The sequence below is a fragment of the Oncorhynchus kisutch genome, linkage group LG13 (assembly GCF_002021735.2).
Source record: "Oncorhynchus kisutch isolate 150728-3 linkage group LG13, Okis_V2, whole genome shotgun sequence".
Classification (NCBI taxonomy): domain Eukaryota; kingdom Metazoa; phylum Chordata; class Actinopteri; order Salmoniformes; family Salmonidae; genus Oncorhynchus; species Oncorhynchus kisutch.
Genome location: NC_034186.2, coordinates 19039018 through 19061505, shown reverse-complemented (window position 1 = coordinate 19061505; position 22488 = coordinate 19039018). Strand labels below are relative to the sequence as shown.

Here is a 22488-nt window from a genome sequence, read left to right as displayed (position 1 = left end):
TGCGTGTGTGTGCGTGTGCCTGTGCGTGCCTGCGTGCCCGTGTGTGTGCCTGCGTGCGTGCCTGTGTGCGTGCCTATGTGTGCCTGTGTGCGTACCTATGTGTGCCTGTGTGCGTGTGTGCCTGTGCGTGTGTATCTGCGTGCCTGTGTTTGTGTGTGTTCGTGCATGCGTGCCTGTGTGTGCGTGCATGCGTGCCTGTGCATGCGTGCCTGTGTGCGAGCGTGCCTGTGTGTGCCTGTGTGCGAGCGTGCCTGTGTGTGTGCGTGCCTGTGTGTGTGTGTGTGTGCGAGCGTGCCTGTGTGTGTGCCTGTGTGCGTGCGAGCCTGTGTGTGTGCGAGCGTGCCTGTGCGTGTGCCTGTGTGTGTGTGCGTGTGCCTGTGTGTGCGCGTGTGCCTGTGTGTGCGCGTGTGCCTGTGTGTGCGCGCGTGCCTGTGTGTGAGCGTGCCTGTGTGTGTTCGTGCGTGCCTGTGTGTGTGTGTGTGTGTGTTCGTGCGTGCCTGTGTGTGTGTGGTCGTGCGTGCCTGTGTTCGTGCGTGCCTGTGTTCGTGCGTGCCTGTGTTCGTGCGTGCCTGTGTTCGTGCGTGCCTGTGTTCTGCGTGCCTGTGTGCGTGCGTGCCTGTGTGCGTGCGTGCCTGTGTTCGTGCGTGCCTGTGTTCGTGCGTGCCTGTGTTCGTGCGTGCCTGTGTGTGTGTGTGTGTGTGTGTTCGTGCGTGCCTGGGTTTGTGTGTGTGTGTGTTCGTGCGTGCCTGTGTGTGTATGTTCGTGCGTGCCTGTGTGTGTGTGTGTGTGTTCGTGCGTGCCTGTGTGTGTGTGTGTGTTCGTGCGTGCCTGTGTTCGTGCGTGCCTGTGTTCGTGCGTGCCTGTGTGTGTTCGTGCGTGCCTGTGTGTGTGTGTGTGTGTGTGTGTGTGTGTTCGTGCGTGCCTGTGTGTGTGTGTTCGTGCGTGCCTGTGTGTGTGTGTTCGTGCGTGCCTGTGTGTGTGTGTTCGTGCGTGTGTGTGTGTTCGTGCGTGCCTGTGTGTGTGTGTGTTCGTGCGTGCCTGTGTGTGTGTGTGTGTGTGTGTGTTCGTGCGTGCTTGTGCCATGACTACATGGAACTCTATTCCACATGAAGTAACTGATGCAAGCAGTAAAATTAGATTTAAAAAAACACCTAATGGAACGGCGGGGACGGTGAAGCAACACAAACATTGGCACATACACACACACACACACACACACACACACACACACACACACACACACACAATAACATGCACACCATACACACACATTGATTTAGTACTGTAGATATGTGGTAGAGGTAGAGGTGGAGTAGGGGCCTGTGTTGTGAATTATTGTAATAATTTTTAAATGGTATAAACTGCCTTAATTTTGCTGGACCCAAGGTAGAGTAGCTGCTGGGATCCTTAATAAATACAAACACTGTTTGTGTATCTATGGCTTTCCCCCTCATTATTTGGATGATTGGGGAAAGGAATGTTAGGGGAACGTTTTGGGAAGGTTGCAGTGCCCTAGCCTCTTCATCACCAGTGTCTGTGTGATGAGTTAACCTACAGCAGAGAGAGCGAACACACACTGCAAGGCTCATGCCGACACACACTTCCCGTCATTCCGTCACCCCTCTTGCTAAACGCTCATTAATTGTGTGTGTGTGTGTGTGTGTTAACCCCGGTGTCCTGGCTAAATTCCCAATCTGGCCCTCGTACCATCCACGGCCACCAAATCATCCCTAGCTTCCAATTGGCTCATTCCTCCTCTTCTTCTCTGTAACTATTCCCCAGGTCTTTGCTGTAAATGAGACTGAGTTCTCAGTTATTTTACCTAGTAAAATAAAAGATGTCAGTTAAGCTCCCAAACAAAGATGTGTGTGTGTGTACGTGCAAGTTCACTATGTATGTGTACTTGCGTGTGTACTGTCTGTGTGTGAGTCGATGAGCCAGCTAGGTGTCTGTCAGGCAGACAGGAGCAGCCGAGTGCTGAGTGGTGATTTTTGACTGAGCGGTTGAGGCTCTGTGGGCCTCTTTGTTTGGCTGATGTGGAACTGGATTGTGTTTTGACTTGCATAGTTCTGGCTGCAATCACAGCTCTAAAATCCCCAAACGAGATACTGCACATTTGAGAGAGAGAGAGAGATGCCTGATCCCCAGATGTTTCTCTCTCAGCCCTTCAGGGATATGTCTTCATTCACTCTGTGGATGGTGTTTACGTTTGAGAGGCATGAAGGTATTACCAGCCTGTCGCCCATTACCTCCCCTGCCTCAGGGACCAGAGGACTGATATCTTACCAATATTAAATGGACATTAGCAATGGATCTTTTGTTCCAGAGCCATATATATATATATATATATATATATATATATATCACACATACACTACCGAATGTCTTATTTTTAATAGAAAAGAAAATGTTTTTTTTTGTCCATTTAAAATAACATCAAATTGATCAGAAATGCAGTGTAGACATTGTTAATGTTGTAAATGACTATTGTAGCTGGAAACGGCTGTTTTTTTATGGATAAGACAGGAGAAAAACTCCAGATAAAACAGAGTGACCCTAGCCCCCATAAACTATTGCAGCATAAATACTTGAGGCTGAGACGGGGTCGGGAGACACTGTGGCCCCGTCCGACAATGCCCCCGGACAGGGCCAAACAAATTCTAGGGACAGTAAGGAGACCTGCGTCTTGTGACCGTAGCGTACGTGTATGTATGTACAGCAGGACCAAATTGGAAAGATGGGTAGGAGCAAGCCCATGTAATGCTTTGTCGGTTAGCAGTAAAACCTTGAAATCAGCGCTAGCCTTAGCAAGAAGCCAGTGTAGAGAGGCTAGCACGTGAGTAATATGATCACATTTTTTGGTTCTAGTTAAGATTCTAGCAACCGTGTTTAGCACTAACTGAAGTTTATTTAGTGCTTTATCCGGGTAGCCGGAAAGTAGAGCATTGCAGTAGTCGAATCTAGAAGTGACAAAAGCATGGATATATTTTTCAGAATTTTGCAATGTTACGTAGATGGAAAAAAACTGTCCTTGAAGCAGTCTAGATATGTTTGTCAAAAAAAGAGATCAGAATCCAGAGTAACGCCGAGGTCCTTCAGTTTTCCTTTTTGAGACGACTGTACAACCATCAAGATTAGTTGTCAGATTCAACAGAAGATCTCTTTTGTTTTTTGTGACCAAGAACTAGCATCTCTATTTTGTCCGAGTTTAAAAGTAGAACATTTGCCGTGATCCACTTCCTTATGTCTGAAACACAGGCTTCCAGGGAGGGTAATTTTGGGGCTTCACCATGTTTCATCGAAATGTACAACTGTATGTCGTCCGCATAGCAGTGAAAGTTAACATTATGTTTCCAAGAGGTAAAATATATAGTGAAAGCAACAGTGGTCCTAAAACGGAGCCTTGAGGAACACCGAAATTTACAGTTGATTTGTCAGAGGACAAACCACCCACAGAGACAAACTGATATCTTCCCGACAGATAAGATCTAAACCAGGCCGGAACTTGTCCGTGTTGACCAATTTGGGTTTACAATCTCTCCAAATGAATGTGGTGATCGATGGTATCAAAAGCAGCACTAAGGTCTAGGCACCTTGGTCTGACTCCATTAAAAGGTAATTTAGCAAGCACCTTCACAAGTGCAGTCTCAGTGCTAGGATTGGATCTAAAACCAGACTGAAGAGTTTCGTATACATTGTTTGTCTTCAGGAAGGCAGTGAGTTGCTGCGCCACAGCTCTTTCAAAGTTTTTGAGAGGAATGAGAGATTCAATATAGGCCGATACTTTTTTATATTTTCTGGTTCAAGGTTTGGCTTTTTCAAGAGAGGCTTTATTACTGCCACTTTTAGCGAGTTTGGTACACATCCGGTGGATAGAGAGCCGTTTATTATGTTCAACATAGGAGGACCAAGCACAGGAAGCAGCTCTTTCAGTAGTTTAGTTGGAATAGGGTCCAGTATGCAGCTTGAAGGTTTAGAGGCCATTACTTTTTTCATCAATGTTAAGAGATATGTCTCCCTTGATCCTAGGTCCAGGCAGTGTTGTGCAGACTCAGGACAACTGAGAAATACGCAGATTTAAAGAGGTGTCCGTAATTTGCTTTCTAATGATCATGATCTTTTCGTCAAAGAAGTTTATGAATTTATCACTGCTGAAGTGAAAGCCATCCTCTCTTGGGGAATGCTGCTTTTTAGTTATCTTTGCGATAGCATCAAAAATACATTTTAGGTTGTTCTTATTCTCCTCAATTAAGTTAGAAAAATAGGATGATGGAGCAGCAGTGAGGGCTCTTCGATACTGCCCGGTACGGTATACTGTATACAAGGGAGCTAGTTTCTTATGACAAATGTTTTTAGTTTTTAGGGGTGCAACTGCATCTAGGGTATTACACAAGGTTAAATTGAGTTCCTCAGTCAGGTGGTTAACTGATTTTTGTACTCTGACATCCTTGGGTAGGTGAAGGGCATCTAGGAATCTTTGGGTTGTCTGAGAATTTATAGCACAGCTTTTGATGATCGTTGGATGGGTTCTGAGCAGATTATTTGTTGCGATTCACACAGGAGAAGAGAGAGAGGGATACAGTGAGGTCTTTTATCTGACTGTCAATCAGTGCTGTGTGATGTGTGATGTGTAATCTTGGAATTGTCAGTAACTCTGTTGGGGATCTTTCCTTAATCAGTTATTCCCCCCTGGCATATTGTAACCTCATGTTATCCCAGATTAAGATATTACTGTCACAGATGATCTCCTTGGCTGTTGCCTGACACTTAATAAACCTTGACACAAACCTAGTTTTCCTTTCACAATGTTCCGTAATTGGCTCTCAAAACAATGAATATCGCCTCTGTAAATAATTTTCACAATAATATAAATGGTGTTTGGTTATTGTTCTGTGAACTAGTGTACGTCAATGTATGTAGTGTACCCTATTATAGTCTGGATCAGAGAAGAGTGTAAACAACATTATGACTTAGCCCTTAGTTCTCATATTTAAACCCCTGCGTTACTCCTGATAACACATCCACAGATCACACATCCACAGAGAAAATATAAACCTGTTTGAACGTTTATCTCTAGTACTGTAGTAGGCCTACACTTCTACACAATTATTTAAGGCGCTAAGACATTTGAAGAATCCCAAATGTTTGTTGGCCTTTCTGAACACTAGCTCAATTAAATTGTGAAGAATGTATCGTTGTGTATTCAAGTCATTACAGAAAATCTGCTCCACGCAGTTAGGACAGCACCCAGGTAAAAACCATCACTGTGAATGAACGGGCCAGTGATTACTGAGAAATGGCTGGTTGATACTGGCTGGGCTGATTTGGCAGTGTGTGTCAGTTACAGAATGTCAGTTGGTGTCATCCTGGTATGTTGTTGTTTGCTTACGCATTGTAACCGCACTCGGAGGTTGTCACAAACACAATAGGGCCTATCTCTGTGTGTTGACAGTGCCTGTCAGATAGTCATAATCCGTATCATCTACGTGAGGTTAGCATCATCATTTTATCAACCCCCCACAGGATTCCTTATGTAGCAGTTATATTTAGGTGTTTTCCTCCAAAGGTAGAGGCTTTCAGTACCTAAGGCTGTTTCTTAGTTCTGAGAGCTTTCTTTACACGGCCTCTACGTAGAATGATAGAGTGTGTGGCATAGTAAGAAGCCTGTTAAACACACACACACAATCATATTCTATGCCCAGTGAGGGGAAATAAGCAGTGTGAATTTGCAGATAGTGTAATTGTATTGTTCAGGAGGAAGATCATTTGTTTGCAAGGCTTTGAAACAGCTCTTTGTGAGCTTGCATTGGTATCCGCTCCCAAACGGTCACCGGTAACGGGACCCTGCCCAGGCGGGGTTGTGGTCAGACCAGGGTGGGGGAGTGATTGTCCGAATGCACTCAGAATATTCCAAGTTTCTCATGGTTGATGGGAGGGGTATGAATGGTTCAGTACTACAGACAGGGAACTCAGTCAGAAGATGGAATGAAAGGCAGGCGGGAGCAGTCAGATATGAGGTGTGTGTGTGTGTGTGTGTGTGTGTGTGTGTGTGTGTGTGCGCACATGTGCCTGTGTCTGCACAGTGTGTGAATATTTGCTGGAACAAACAGCTGGCCAACCAGAAGTTGTTCCTGTGGTCTGGACAGGTTGCTGTTGGATCGTGGGATAGTATAGCTTGTTGCTCTGCTCTGGAGGACCTCCTACTGTAGATCTGAGATCTTTCTTCCATAAACACAGTATCAGATAGATACTTCACAGTTCTGCCTCAGTGAAGCTCATTCCTCTTAATATCAACACCATCAATTCTCAAGCATACAGTAAAACACAATATCTTAAACTGCAATTGACACAGGGCTTTTCAGAATACAGGCATGCTCTTTGACGATAAACGTTTCTGGTTTACTTTATAGTGTACTGTGAGTAGTGTATATTCTCAGTTAACAAATGTTCTGTCATGGTCTTGGTGTAAACAGTCTGTGCTGTATGTGAGTATCTACCAGCCACACACTGTAGAGGAAGTCATGGGTGGGATTGGTTGGGATTGTATTTCACTTGTTTAGGGCTTCTCTTCCTGGCTTTTTTCTTGTTACATGTTTCTTTGACATTTTCCTTTCCTTCGTGTGTGTGTGTGTGTGTGTGTGTGTGTGTGTGTGTGTGTGTGTCACAGCGCTGCTGCTTGCTCCTCTCGTCTCAAGCAGAGTGAAGGGAAGTCTTTAGATATATAAAAGTCCAACAGAGCATTTCCCCAACCATTCCCTATGACGGCTCATCTTCAAAGACCGCCGGTCGAAGCGTTCCGACCCGGCATTCCGACCCCTGACACGCCGTTCCCACCCTGGTGAGAGCCGGGTGGAGCTGCATCGGACTTGAACCCTGCACATTGTCTTACTGTAACCTTTCTGTAACTGTGTGTGTGTGCGCGCGCATGGTTTATAATCCATTATCAGAATGCAATGTCCTATGGCACAGAGCGTATGTGTGCAGTTAGGGGTAAAGTTATTTAAGTCAGGCATAAAGGGGGGGACAGCGAGAATGGAGACAGAAAAATAAAGTGGAGTTTAGTATGTGGATACTGATACAGTGTGGAGTATCTGGAGCCTAAGCATGGAGATTGAGACGGATGAAACTCTCGTTAAGAGCAAAGCGGTGAAACATGCACTCAGATTATACCGTTTTAATAACACTCCCCAATAAGGACATTAAGCCAGATATGAATGTGTGATTATTAGGTTCTCTTTGCGCTCTGCATACCAGTGTGATAACATACAGTGGGGCAAAAAAAGTATTTAGTCAGCCACCAATTGTGCAAGTTCTCCCACTTAAAAAGATGAGAGAGGCCTGTAATTTTCATCATAGGTGCACTTCAACTAAAAAATTTCGGAAAATCACATTGTAGGATTTTTGATGAATTTATTAGCAAATTATGGTGGAAAATAAGTATTTGGTCAATTTTTTATTTATTTATTTATTTTACCTTTATTTAACCAGGTAGGCAAGTTGAGAACAAGTTCTCATTTACAATTGCGACCTGGCCAAGATAAAGCAAAGCAGTTCGACAGATAAAACGACACAGAGTTACACATGGAGTAAAAACAAACATACAGTCAATAATGCAGTATAAACAAGTCTATATACAATGTGAGCAAATGAGGTGAGAAGGGAGGTAAAGGCAAAAAAGGCCATGATGGCAAAGTAAATACAATATAGCAAGTAAAATACTGGAATGGTAGTTTTGCAATGGAAGAATGTGCAAAGTAGAAATAAAAATAATGGGGTTCAAAGGAGCAAAATAAATAAATAAATAAAAATTAAATACAGTTGGGAAAGAGGTAGTTGTTTGGGCTAAATTATAGGTGGGCTATGTACAGGTGCAGTAATCTGTGAGCTGCTCTGACAGTTGGTGCTTAAAGCTAGTGAGGGAGATAAGTGTTTCCAGTTTCAGAGATTTTTGTAGTTCGTTCCAGTCATTGGCAGCAGAGAACTGGAAGGAGAGGCGGCCAAAGAAAGAATTGGTTTTGGGGGTGACTAGAGAGATATACCTGCTGGAGCGTGTGCTACAGGTGGGAGATGCTATGGTGACCAGCGAGCTGAGATAAGGGGGGACTTTACCTAGCAGGGTCAATAACAAAAGTATATCTCAATACTTGGTTATATACCCTTTGTTGGCAATGACAGAGGTCAAACGTTTAATGTAAGTCTTCACAAGGTTTTCACACACTGTTGCTGGTATTTTGGCCCATTCCTCCATGCGGATCTCCTCTAGAGCAGTGATGTTTTGGGGCTGTTGCTGGGCAACACAGACTTTCAACTCCCTCCAAAGATTTTTCTATGGGGTGGAGATCTGGAGACTGGCTAGGCCACTCCAGGACCAGCACAATGCTTTACATTAGACTTTATTCACACCATGGACATGATAGTTCTTAATCCAGGCAAGCTCGGGGTATGTACTTTTTTGCTCCACTGTATGTATGTATGTATGTATGTATGTATGTATGTATGTATGTATGTATGTATGTATGTATGTATGTATGTATGTATGTATGTATGTATGTATGTATGTATGTATGTATGTATGTATGTATGTATGTATGTATGTATGTATGTATGTGTGTGTGTGTGTGTGTGTGTGTGTGGCATCATCCCTGTTTAACCTCTGGGGGTGTTTAGCTGCTTTCTGCCAACATCAAAACAACACTACTCATCTCCTGCAGTGGGAGAATGGTTGCCCCACACAACTGCTCGCTGTTAATCAGAGGTTGCCACATACAGGGCAATACAGTAGAAATATATTCTGTCTTCTAGCCCTATCCTACAACATATCTATAAAGCTCAACTCACCAATTTACATACTGATATGGTATTCAATGCCTTTCAAACATTCTCTGATATTGCATTTCACCCAGCTAATTTCTCTATTTTAGTCTATTTCCTCCTCCAGCACTTGGCTAACAGTCCATAAAGCACCCAGGACGGCCCTGAGTGAAAGAGGGCCGTAGTAGGGTGCTCCTATAGCGGGCATTAAAATCAGAATGACCGTTAAATGCATTTAGCTATTTAGTCACTAACTCTACCTACATGTACATATTACCTAAATTACCTCGACTAAACCGGTGCCCCCGCACATTGACTGTGTACTGGTATCCCCTGTATATTGCCTCGCTACTGTTATTTTACTGCTGCTCTTGAATTATTTGTTACTTTTATTTTTTACTTAACACCCCCTCCCCCCCAGCTGGTCAGTGTTCCCACACTCTTATCAGCTATACATCAGCAGGACCAGCTAACATCAAAGCAGTAGAGGGGAGGAGAGAAGAGGGAGAAGGAGAGGTGAGAAGAACCCCCCTACTCCTGAAGAGCCCCCCTGCAGGGAACAAACTGCCCCCCCCCAATCCCCAGCTGCTGTTCCCCCATGTGTCTGTAATCAGCCTCCCAGCTCCCCCTCCTCCCTCTATAACTCCTTCCTTTCACTTACACACCCTCACCCCCCAGACCCCACTTAAATACTCCAGCACCCCTGTGGAGTCCCCCAACCCCCTCTCACTTGATGAATGCCCCTGTTGTGAGCAGGGGAAGCCAGCTTCCCTCCCTGCCCCTGCTTACATGATCTTTAAATAGAAGTGAAGTCAAGGGACCACCGCCCCTGCAGGTGCTACCCCTCTGGTTGGTTACACACACACACACACACACGCTCGCTCTGTCAGCCCCAGGAGTGTATACAGACTCACACAAACACACAACAGACCATACTGTCAACCACAGGAACACAAACACACATTTTGCTGGCCTGTGTCCTGCCACAAAGCATGGAGCCTAAACCCAAGCCTAGTGCAGAGTGGTATACCGTATTTTACTATATACCGGTATTTATCCACGGACCGGTTTGGGTTTTTACTTTACCTTCTATAACGGCATTTGAATGTTTGGTTTGTTAAATGTGATACACCGTGTGTAAAGTCCATGTTTTATACACTGCTCAAAAAAATAAAGGGAACACTTAAACAACACAATGTAACTCCAAGTCAATCACACTTCTGTGAAATCAAACTGTCCACTTAGGAAGCAACACTGATTGACAGTAAATTTCACATGCTGTTGTGCAAATGGAATAGACAACAGGTGGAAATTATAGGCAATTAGCAAGACACCCCCAATAAAGGAGTGGTTCTGCAGGTGGCGACCACAGACCACTTCTCAGTTCCTATGCTTCCTGGCTGATGTTTTGGTCACTTTTGAATGCTGGCGGTGCTTTCACTCTAGTGGTAGCATGAGACGGAGTCTACAACCCACACAAGTGGCTCAGGTAGTGCAGCTCATCCAGGATGGCACATCAATGCGAGCTGTGGCAAGAAGGTTTGCTGTGTCTGTCAGCGTAGTGTCCAGAGCATGGAGGCGCTACCAGGAGACAGGCCAGTACATCAGGAGACGTGGAGGAGGCCGTTGGAGGGCAACAACCCAGCAGCAGGACTGCTACCTCCGCCTTTGTGCAAGGAGGAGCAGGAGGAGCACTGCCAGAGCCCTGCAAAATGACCTCCAGCAGGACACAAATGTGCATGTGTCTGTTCAAATGGTCAGAAACAGACTCCATGAGGGTGGTATGAGGGCCTGACGTCCACAGGTGGGGGTTGTGCTTACAGCCCAACACCGTGCAGGACATTTGGCATTTGCCAGAGAACACCAAGATTGGCAAATTCGCAACTGGTGCCCTGTGCTCTTCACAGATGAAAGCAGGTTCACACTGAGCACGTGACAGAGTCTGGAGATGCAGTGGAGAACGTTCTGCTGCCTGCAACATCCCCCAGAATGACCGGTTTGGCGGTGGGTCAGTCATGGTGTGGGGTGGCATTTCTTTGGGGGGCCGCACAGCCCTCCATGTGCTCGCCAGAGGTGGCCTGACTGCCATTAGGTACCGAGATGAGATCCTCAGACCCCTTGTGAAACCATATGCTGGTGCGGTTGGCCCTGGGTTCCTCCTAATGCAAGACAATGCTAGACCTCATGTGGCTGGAGTGTGTCAGCAGTTCCTGCAAGAGGAAGGCATTGATGCTATGGACTGGCCCGCCCGTTCCCCAGACCTGAATCCAATTTAGCACATCTGGGACATCATGTCTCGCTCCATCCACCAATGCCACGTTGCAGCACAGACTGTCCAGGAGTTGGCGGATGCTTTAGTCCAAGTCAGGGAGGAGATTCCTCAGGAGACCATCCGCCACCTCATCAGGAGCATGCCCAGGCGTTGTAGGGACGTCATACAGGCACGTGGAGGCCACACACACTACTGAGCCTAATTTTGACTTGTTTTAAGGACATTACATCAAAGTTGGATCAGCCTGTAGAGTGGTTTTCCACTTTAATTTTGAGTGTGACTCCAAATCCAGACCTCCATGGGTTGATACATTTGATTTCCATTGATAATTTTGGTGTCATTTTGTTGTCAGCACATTCAACTATGTAAAGAAAAAGTATTCAATAAGAATATTTAATTCATTCAGATCTAGGATGTGTTATTTTAGTGTTCCCTTTATTTTTTTGAGCAGTGTAGTTTATTCCGCTACTTGAGTCATCCCCCCTCTGCTCTCTCTCTCTCCACGCCGCTTTCCACACAGACCTAGTCCCACCCCGTCACTCAAGGAGTGCATTTGTTGTTGCTTGACCACTAGACACTCGTTCAGTCTGCATGGTAAATGCAGCACATGCAACAATGATGATGACAACAATGTTTCCAATTTGAACTTAATATAAATCCACAAAATGTTCTATAATTACAATATTAGTTTGTATTTTCTTAGCAAGTTAAGCTAATTAGTGTTAGCTAGCGATTAGCATTAGTGGCTAACTAGCTAATAAAAGTACTGAGCCACAGCAAACGTAGCTAGCTAATACAGCCTGATACCAGTGCTGGTGGAGGCCTAAATCAGCATGTTGTTTATGTAACAGTATCTTCTAAATCAAAGAGGAAGAGGTGAAGCATGAACACGTTGGCTACATGAATAAAGATTGAATGTAGCGATAGTTTATACGGTCCACTAGGAAACACGGAACATCACTTTGGTTCCTTACCTGTCACAATAACTCATCCATGGCATTTTCATTCGTTGTCATGTCAAGCAACACTATACAACAAATTGCCCACTATTATTTATATTCTAACTATAGAATTAGAATAAACATTCTATTTCCATGATTCCAAAAGTTTACCCAAGTGTTGTGATCAAAATCGCAATATTTGGTTAAAAATAAGGCCCATTGTTTTTGTCCATATCGTGACAGTGCGGAAATGATCTCAAATGAGTGCAAGGAAATGCAGAAACGAATAGAAATGCTGAAATAATATTAGGTTGAAGTTAAATTGAACTGTATAAAACAATCAAAATTGAGAAAGACCCCTTGAAAGAATTCAGAATATACAGTTGAAGTCAGAGTCTACATACACCTTAGCCAAATACATTTAAACTCAGTTTCACAATTCCTGACATTTGATCCAAGTAAAAATTCTGTGTTTTAGGTCAGGTAGGATCACCACTTTATTTTAAGAATATGAAATGTCAGAATAATAGTAGAGAATGATTTATTTTTAAATTGTTTAACTTGGGTCAAATGTTTCAGGTAGCCTTCCACAAGCTTTCCACAATAAGTTGGGTGAATTTTGGCCCATTCCTCCCGACAGAGCTGCAGTAACTGAGTCAGGTTTGTAGTCCTCCTTGTTCTCAAATGCTTTTTCAGTTCTGCCCACAAATTTTCTATAGGATTGAGGTCAGGGCTTTGTGATGGCCACTCCAATACCTTGACTTTGTTATCCTTAAGCCATTTGCCACAACTTTGGAAGTATGCTTGGGGTTATTGTCCATTTGGAATACCCATTTGCGACCAAGCATTAAGTTGTCTTGAGATGTTGCTTCAATATATCCACATCATTTTCTTCCTCATGATGTCATCTATTTTGTGAAGTGCACCAGCCCCTCCTGCAGCAAAGCACCCACACAACATGATGCTGCCACCCCCGTGCTTCACGGTTGGGATGGTGTTCTTCGGCTTGCAAGCCTCCCCCTTTTTCCTCCAAAGATAACAATGGTCATTACGACCAAACAGTTCTATTTTTGTTTCATCAGACCAGAGGATATTTCTCCAAAAAGTACGATCTTTGTCCCCATGTACAGTTGCAAACTGTAGTCTGTCTTTTTAATGGCAGTTTTGGAGCAGTGGCTTCAACCTTGCTGAGCGGCCTTTCATGTTATGTCGATATAGGACTCCTTTTACTTTGGATATAGATCTTTTTGCACCGGTTTCCTCCAGCATCTTCACAAGGTCCTTTGCTGTTGTACTGGGATTGATTTGCACTTTAAGCACCAGCTGTCAGAGTAGCTCTCAGATCACTGCACCTGTACATAGCCCATCTGTAAATAGCCCATCCAACTACCTCATCCCCATATTGTTATTTTTTATTTTGCTCCTTTGCACCCCAGTATCTCTACTTGCACATTCATCTTCTGCATATCTATCACTCCAGTGTTTAGTTGCTAAATTTGAATTATCTCGCCACTATGGCCTATTTATTGCCTTACATCCCTTATTTGACCTAATTTGCTTACACTGTGTATATACTTTTCTATTGTGTTATTGACTGTATGTTTGTTTATTCCATGTGTAACTCTGTGTTGTTTGTGTCGCACTGCTTTGCTTTATCTTGGCCAGGTCGCAGTTGTAAATTAGAACTTGTTCTCAACTGGCCTACCTGGTTAAACACAGGTGAAATTAAAAATACATACACACATACACACACACATACACTTGCCGTCTGTGTGTGTGTGTAATTGCTAAACGGAGCAGGAGCCCTAAGGCCTGACCACAGACGCCTGTAATAAGGTCTGCCATGTTTACACGCATGTTGATGTTTGTGAGGGAGAATGATTGATGGGTACTTGGTGTCTGCAGGCAAAATGGGCTGATTGGAATGGAGGGGTTCTCCTGTCTTTCCCAGGGAGTTCCTGCTCTGGTAGATAAAGTATTTTTTCACCAAAAGCTTGAGGACAAGAGTCCAGACCTCTCTCTCCCCACAGGCCTAGCCACTCAGATGGACGCACCCTGCCATACAACCTGCCATCATCCTTACATGTACTACCTATTAGAACGGTGCCTTATAGGACATGTACTACCTATTAGAACGGTGCCTTATAGGACATGTACTACCTATTAGAACGGTGCCATTATAGGCACCGTTCTAATAGGTAGTACATGTCCTATAAGGCACCGTTCTAATAGGTAGTACATGTACAGTATTATCTCTTAATGAAGCTAAGATATTACTGATGGGGTTGGGATCATCAAGCCATTTGATGGGCCAAAACATTCATGGCATTCCATGCAAGTTGGAGCGTTGGGATGAGAGTGGGAACAGGAACAGACGGGGTGTGGACTCTAGACAACGAGATTGGCCGCTCACGCATATCGATACCCATCACACAGATCTCTGGCATGAATGAGGGATGGAGACGTGAGGAAGGATGGAGAGGTAGAGAGTGAGAGTAGGCCAGGAGGCATCTTTGAGGGACTTTCCAGACTCTTCTATAAATCCTGTGTCTGACAGCAGATCTCCTAGGTCTCTGTGTACCTGTGCTTAAACACAACACATACCTCTAGTACACATGTCATATCCCCCCACCCTTCCTTCCTTCCTTCATTCTCCCCTCTCCTCCTTACCCTCCTCTGCTGTCTGTTTGAATTGTGTTTGTTCATCTCCATAGCCGCAGCGGCCTCCTCACTAGAAAGCCAGCCAGCCAGCAGGAGTGAAATTCTTGGAAGAAAAACAGTGTGGGGATTTTGGGTCTTGCACGGTGATCTCTCATGTCTAGCTAGGTGATTAGGAAATCAATGACTTATCACAACTGAAGGATTCTACACACTATGGAGAAAGTAGATACAGAGCATAGTGTTGCAACGTAGTTTTAGAAAATTTGTCAGTACGTCCAAGCATCCTCACAACCACAGACCACGTATACCCACGCCAGTCCAGGACCTCCACATCCTGCCTTTTCACCTGCGGGATCGTCTTAGACCAGCAAGGCGTCCCAAGTGGGTGGGCCTATAACCTCCCAGGTCCATCCATGGCTGTGCCCCTGCCCTGTCGTGAAATCCATTAGGGCCTAATGAATTTATTTCTATTGACTGATTTCCTTGTAGGAACTGTAACTCAGTAAAATCGTTGAATTTGTTGGATGTTACGTTAATATTCGGAAAGTATTCAGATCCCTTTCATTTTTCTAAATTTTGTTTCATTTTAGCTTTATTCTAAAAGGGATGAAATAGTTTTTTTTTACCCCCTCATCAATCTACACACAATACCCCATGATGACATAGCAAAAGGACCCTGTGAAGATGCTGGAGGAAACAGGTAACCAAGTATCTATATCCACAGTAAAACGAGTCCTATATCGACATAACCTGAAAGGCCGCTTAGCATGGAAGAAGCCACTGCTCCAAAACTGCCATAAAAAAGCCAGACTACAACTGTAACTGTACATGGGGACAAAGATGGTACTTTTTGGAGAAATGTCCTCTGGTCTGATGAAACAAAAATTTAACTGTTTGGCCATAATGACCATCGCTATGTTTGGAGGAAAAAGGGGGAGGCTTGCAAACTGAAGAACACCACCATGAAGCACGGGGGTGGCAGCATCATGTTGTGAGGGTGCTTTGCTGCAGGGGGGACTGGTGCAATTCACAAATTAGATGGCTTCATGAGGCAGGGAAATTATGTGGGTACATTGAAGCAACATCTCAAGACATCAGTCAGGAAGTTAATGCTTGGTCGCAAATGGGTCTTCCAAATGGACAATGACCCCAAGCATACTTCCAAAGTTGTGGCAAAATGGCTTAAGGACAACAAAGTCAAGGTATCATAGAGCCCTGAACTCAGTGTGACATTGTTCTATTGACGTGGTAACACACACACTAACATTTTTGCAGTTATGGGGTTAATGCTTTCTCTTTCTGGTGTCAAGTGTTTGATGGCAGTGTGTGTCAGTCCGATATCTCTTGTTTTATCCCGAGAAGGGGAGGGACAGCAGTAGAGATAGGAATGTTTATGCGGGGGCTGTTATTGTTATTCTGAGCCATTTTAAGAGCAAATTATTTCCAATGAAAACACAGGGACGATTTACGATGTGACGCAAGTTACAACAAGTCTCTGAATGATGTTAAATGATTGATCCGCCACTCTCGCGCTCTCTTTCTCTCTCTCCTCTCACCCTCTCTCTCCTTCCCCCTCTCCCACTGTTTGAGTGTTATTGTGTCTGGTTCTTAGGGATTGGCAAATTGACACATCATAAAGAAAAATAGAGCTCTGTTTTTCTAACAAGTATGTGTACACGGTATGAGTGACAATTAAAACAAGACAGGACTAGAGAGAGAGGCTACCTGAGGACACAGAGATGTAAAGATACATGCATACATTCATGCATGCATGCATGCATACATACATACATACATACATACATACATACATACATACATACATACATACATACATGCATGCATGCATGCATGCATGCATGCATACATACATACATACATACATACATACATACATACATACATACATACATACATACATACATACATACATACATACATACATACATACATACATACATACATACATACATACATACATACATACATACATACATACATACATACATACATACATACATACATACATACATACATACATACATACATACATACATACATACATACATACATACATACATACATACATACATACATGTATACATGCATATACACACGCATACATACATATACACACGCATACACACATGCATATACACACGCATACATGCATGCATACATACATATACACACGCATACACACATGCATGCGTGCATACATACATACATACATACATACATACATACATACATACATACATACAGTAAAAGGCCTAAATAATTTAGCATAGATGTGTTGTAACAGTGGGCTATATAAGGAGATGTTTAAATTTAAGATGCAATGTATCCCGAACCTTGCAGGGAAGAATAGCCTATTATGTTCTTCCAGAATATGACCTCAATGTTCTTAAACTGTCATCTTCCCGAGTAGCCTACAACCTCAATGTCCTTCAACTCTCATCTTCCAGAGTAGCCTACAACCTCAATGTCCTTCAACTCTCATCTTCCAGAGTAGCCTACAACCTCAATGTCCTTCAACTCTCATCTTCCAGAGTAGCCTACAACCTCAATGTCCTTCAACTCTCATCTTCCAGAGTAGCCTACAACCTCAATGTCCTTCAACTCTCATCTTCCAGAGTAGCCTGCAACCTCAATGTCCTTCAACTCTCATCTTCCAGAGTAGCCTACAACCTCAATGTCCTTCAACTCTCATCTTCCAGAGTAGCCTACAACCTCAATGTCCTTCAACTCTCATCTTCCAGAGTAGCCTACAACCTCAATGTCCTTCAACTCTCATCTTCCAGAGTAGCTTACAACCTCAATGTCCTTCAACTCTCATCTTCCAGAGTAGCTTACAACCTCAATGTCTACTCCCAGGTTGTGTTCTAACAGTATGCTATCGGAGGAGATGGGCAATGCCAACATGCTGTGACTCACTTTTTCACTTTAAAATGGATGCCAAGTAAAAACTATTGATTGCAAAGTTTAATAAACCAAGCCCATATATACAGAATTCTACTTTTAACAATGGTCACTGAACATTTGACTAAAGTTTTTCACCGGTTTGGACAGCACAGTAGAGTACAGCACAGTATGGTAGAGTAGCGCGCAGTACAGTAAAGGAAATTGGAGGAGAGTGTAGTTCACTAGAGTACAGTAAAGTAGAGCACCAGTATAGTATATTACATTATACTGTACTCTACTCGTGTGTGTGCTCTACTGTACCAAACTACTTGACTCTATTTTTCTTTACCATACTGTATACTGCTGTGCTCTACTGTACACTGCTGTGCTCTACTGTACACTGCTGTGCTCTACTGTACACTGCTGTACACTACTGTGCTCTACTGTACACTGCTGTACACTACTGTGCTCTACTGTACACTGCTGTACACTACTGTGCTCTACTGTGCTCTACTGTACACTACTGTACTCTCTGCAACTGTGGTTGTGACTACTATGATTTCCCATTGTGGCCAATTCAATTGAAGTCATTCTGTTGTATTTTTTTTGGTCACTCTGTTACCGATTTGGTAACAGAGTGACATGTTTTAATTACTTAATAATTCATGAACAAAAATGTTTTGCAAAAAACCCACAAATGAATTGGTATATCTACTTGTACTTGTTACTTTTGTAAACTTTTATTTTCCTCCCTCATGAGGGAGAGAAATGAGAGAATATCTAAAAGATATGGGCTTTTTGGTATCAGAATGACAAGACACTAGGCAGTTTCTTAAACTTACAGAAGGCTAATCATTTCTGCAAAACGAAATATAAATACTTTAACATTATTGCGTTTCTAATACCTTTTTAAGACTTTTTCTAATCAATGTTTTTTAAGACCCCTTTTCCATCTGTGTGAACAGATATCAAAGCCTTTACTTTTTCCACATTTTTAAGATTGAAAATGGTTGAAAAACTTATCTATGCCTTCATTTCCCCAAAAATATACTCTTAGCTTTCATTTGACACCAAATATGATATGCTCCTATAAACAAATATGTTGATGCTCATGGGTTTACATGGAAATGACAAGATGCACTTTACATTGATGATTTCAATCTATTCTGAAACTCAAGTGTTCTTTCTGAGGATGACAGGGATGTACTGTATCTTATGTTCTTTCTGAGGATGACAGGGATGTACTGTATCTTATGTTCTTTCTGAGGATGACAGGGATGTACTGTATCTTATGTTCTTTCTGAGGATGACAGGGATGTACTGTATCTTATGTTCTTTCTGAGGATGACAGGGATGTACTGTATCTTATGTTCTTTCTGAGGATGACAGGGATGTACTGTATCTTATGTTCTTTCTGAGGATGACAGGGATGTACTGTATCTTATGTTCTTTCTGAGGATGACCGGGATGTGAAAGAAATAGTGTAAAATGTGTTCACTGTCCTGCTCTCATGCTGGTATACGTTTTTCAAAATACTAATTTGCAGAGGAGTCCGTTGAATTGAATTTTGATGATGTGGTTGTGATGCTGCTCTCCAACAGGGTTGGGTTCACTTCCTTTTCAATTCAATCAATTCAGGAAGTAAACTGAGATTCCAATTTCAATATAACCCTGCTCTCCAACATCTGCCAGGTCTCTGGTCGTAGGACTGAGGACCATACTGTGTGTTACCTCCTACCTGTGTGTGTCCATGTTCCAGCTCTTCATGGTCTTGTTGTTCTAGATTGTTCATATAGTCTCTGGGCATCAGGGCCTGTTTTGGGTTGCTGTTTGTTATATGTGATAGGGAGAAACATAGGCCTTTGGAGTTATGTGAAGAGAAAGCATAACAGTTTAAAGATATTTCATATTTATGCATCTATCAAGACACAGTCAGTCTGTGCTCTGAAATGTGTATTCCAACCGTCCGTGTGTCCCAGACCCTGGTCGACACGTATCCTGTACATTACAAACCTTTTTAACCTTTAGCTCTATTTTGTTCCTTTTTTGACCGTCTGAATATTTGCTTTGTGGCCGGTGGACCCCCAATGCTGACAGAGCTTGGCTGAGTGCCTGGACCTAGAACAATATCAGCCAAGGGGGGTTGGTGAGAGCGAGGAGCCTGGCCAGACACAAACTCACACACAGGAACGTCTGGCCTCTAAGCCGTCAGCGCTGCGCCCTGCCTTACATAATGACAGAGTGTGGAGGCATTAAGGCAATTTGTTTGATTTAAGTTGTCAAGGCAGGCTGGACCCTGTCCCTTTCAGCTGGCTTTGATACCCAGGCTCATGTGTATGTTTTCATTCTGCATACCTCCTCTGTGAAATAAAAACCAGCGGAAAGGAAAGGCTCACACAGAGTGGGATCTCATCTCGGCTAGGGAGGTAACAGACCGTACGTTCTGTGAGAGGCCAAAGAGAAGGGGTTGGGGAGTGACAGAGGCTAGGGCTACACAGAGAAGGGTGGGAGGGCGAGGAGGAAGTGTAGGAGGAAGAATGAGGAGTGTAGGAGGCAGAGATCAGAGGAGGGGTGTGAGGAGGAATGAGAATATAAAGGAAGATGAGAGGGTGGAAAGGAGGGAGAAGAAAAGCATAACAGAAAGCAGCAAAGAAGGGTATAATGAGGAAGGGAAGTGGGTGTCTCTGTGAGAGCAGGGATTACTGTGGGTGGGGGTGGGCGTTAGCTGCCTAGATAGTGGCCTTACACTCTCACACCCATGGTTCTGTTTAACGGTTCATTTTGAGAAAGAGAAACAGCTCCTTTTCCCCCCTCCGTCCTCTGCTCGGTTCTGCTTGGTCTAACTGCCTGCTAGTGTAGGGTCTTGTTTCACACACCAGCTGTAGACAACACAGTGGAAGAAAGCACGTATGACTTGGCCGGGTGTGTAGATGAATACACATGCAAGCTTGTGGGCAGTGTGTGGAACGTTATTGAAAACGTCTAAAAGAGTGAATGGTGCGTCAGGGTTAGTTAGACTGAGCTCTGGGGAACAGAGGAGTTGAATAGAAAGTGATCAAAACCAATGTGTGTGTTCACTAGTTCAGCTCTTCATCCCAGAGCTCTGCAGCAGTAGTTGGGAAGCAGTAAACTGTTGATCCGTTTCAGCTGTGCAGAACGTGTGTTCACAGTAAACTGTTGATCCATCTCAGCTGTGCAGAACGTGTGTTTACAGTAAACTGTTGATCCGTTTCAGCTGTGCAGAACGTGTGTTTACAGTAAACTGTTGATCCGTCTCAGCTGTGCAGAACGTGTGTTCACAGTAAACTGTTGATCCGTCTCAGCTGTGCAGAACGTGTGTTCACAGTAAACTGTTGATCCGTTTCCGCTGTGCAGAACGTGTGTTCACAGTAAACTGTTGATCCGTTTCCGCTGGGCAGAACGTGTGTTCACAGTAAACTGTTGATCCGTTTCCGCTGGGCAGAACGTGTGTTCACAGTAAACTGTTGATCCGTTTCCGCTGGGCAGAACGTGTGTTCACAGTAAACCACATGCGTTTCCGCTGGGCAGACAGTGTGTTCACAGTAAACCACTGATGCGTTTCCGCTGGGCAGAACGTGTGTTCACAGTAAACCACTGATGCGTTTCCGCTGGGCAGACAGTGTGTTCACAGTAAACCACTGATGCGTTTCCGCTGGGCAGACAGTGGTCCAACCGCATGGTCCAGGTGTGTCAACCATGACCAGCTTTGCTTCACACGGTTAAACGTGATCTGGTCCTCAAATGGTCTTGTCAGACACTCTCCAGACTACCCCCTAAACGTTTTCAACTTCTTGGTCCGTTGAGCTGGAGTTGAACAATTGTTGCTAACTAAGGGGTTTCTTTAACAGTAGTATGACTTCCATCTGTATTGATGTGAATATTTTCTCTCCTACTCAGATCTCCTTTGAGCTGGCTGAGTACACAGCTAATGTGGACGGTGTTGGTACCCTGCGTCTGCTGGACGCTATAAAGACGTGTGGTCTGACCAACAGTGTCAAGTTCTACCAGGCCTCTACTAGTGAACTCTATGGGAAGGTACAGGAGATCCCTCAAAAGGAGACCACGCCGTTCTACCCCCGCTCACCTTACGGTAAAAACACACTCACACTCACACATACTCACACACACACACACATACACACATACACACACGTCTCTACTTGGAGAACATTTAGACTTATTTCATATGAACGCCCTTTGAAGGTTCTATGCCCTGGCACTGCTCTTCAAAAGGTGTGTGTGTGTACAGAGAGGGCTTCAGAGTTGGCGCTCCCTACACACCCCCCCAGGCTAAATGTCTGAAGACTGAGTGGGTCTCCCTTTAACAAAGACACCTTTATGCCCAGCGCATAGACACACACACACACACACACACACACACACACACACACACACACACACACACACACACACACACACACACACACACACACACGTGTCTTGTGTGTCAGTGTGATATCAGGTTTCATGTTCTGTGTTGTCTAAATGTTCTCCTCCCTGACACATTCCCTGCCTGTCTGGCAACACCTGATCTGACTGTATGGGAGTGATGGGAGGCAGCATACCATAATAACCAGGACTGGGAGGGGGCATGGCGTAACCATAGTGACCTCCCTTCTCCTCCTGTCCATGTTAGTGTACTGACCCTGTGACTTAATCAACCAGCAGGGCTCCTCCTTATTTCCCTCCCTCCCTGAGTCTGTGGCATGTATCTCTCTCTCTCCTCTCTCCTTCCTCCCCTCCCTCCCTGAGTCTGTGGCATCTCTCTCTCTCTTCTCTCTCATTCCTCCCCTAACCTCCCTGAGTCTGTGGCATCTCTCTCTCTCTCTTCTCTCTCATTCCTCCCCTAACCTCCCTGAGTCTGTGGCATCTCTCTCT

The 22488-nt window shown here is 44.1% G+C and overlaps 1 protein-coding gene across 1 annotated transcript in view; it reads left to right on the top strand.

Annotated features, from left to right (window-relative positions):
* Positions 1-22488, top strand: part of gmds (GDP-mannose 4,6-dehydratase) — a gene marked incomplete in the record, with an annotated part of 237298 nt that overhangs the window by 55297 nt on the left and 159513 nt on the right. The window contains 1 exon segment of the mRNA XM_031785750.1: positions 21508-21700. Coding sequence (XP_031641610.1) covers positions 21508-21700 — 193 coding nt within the window.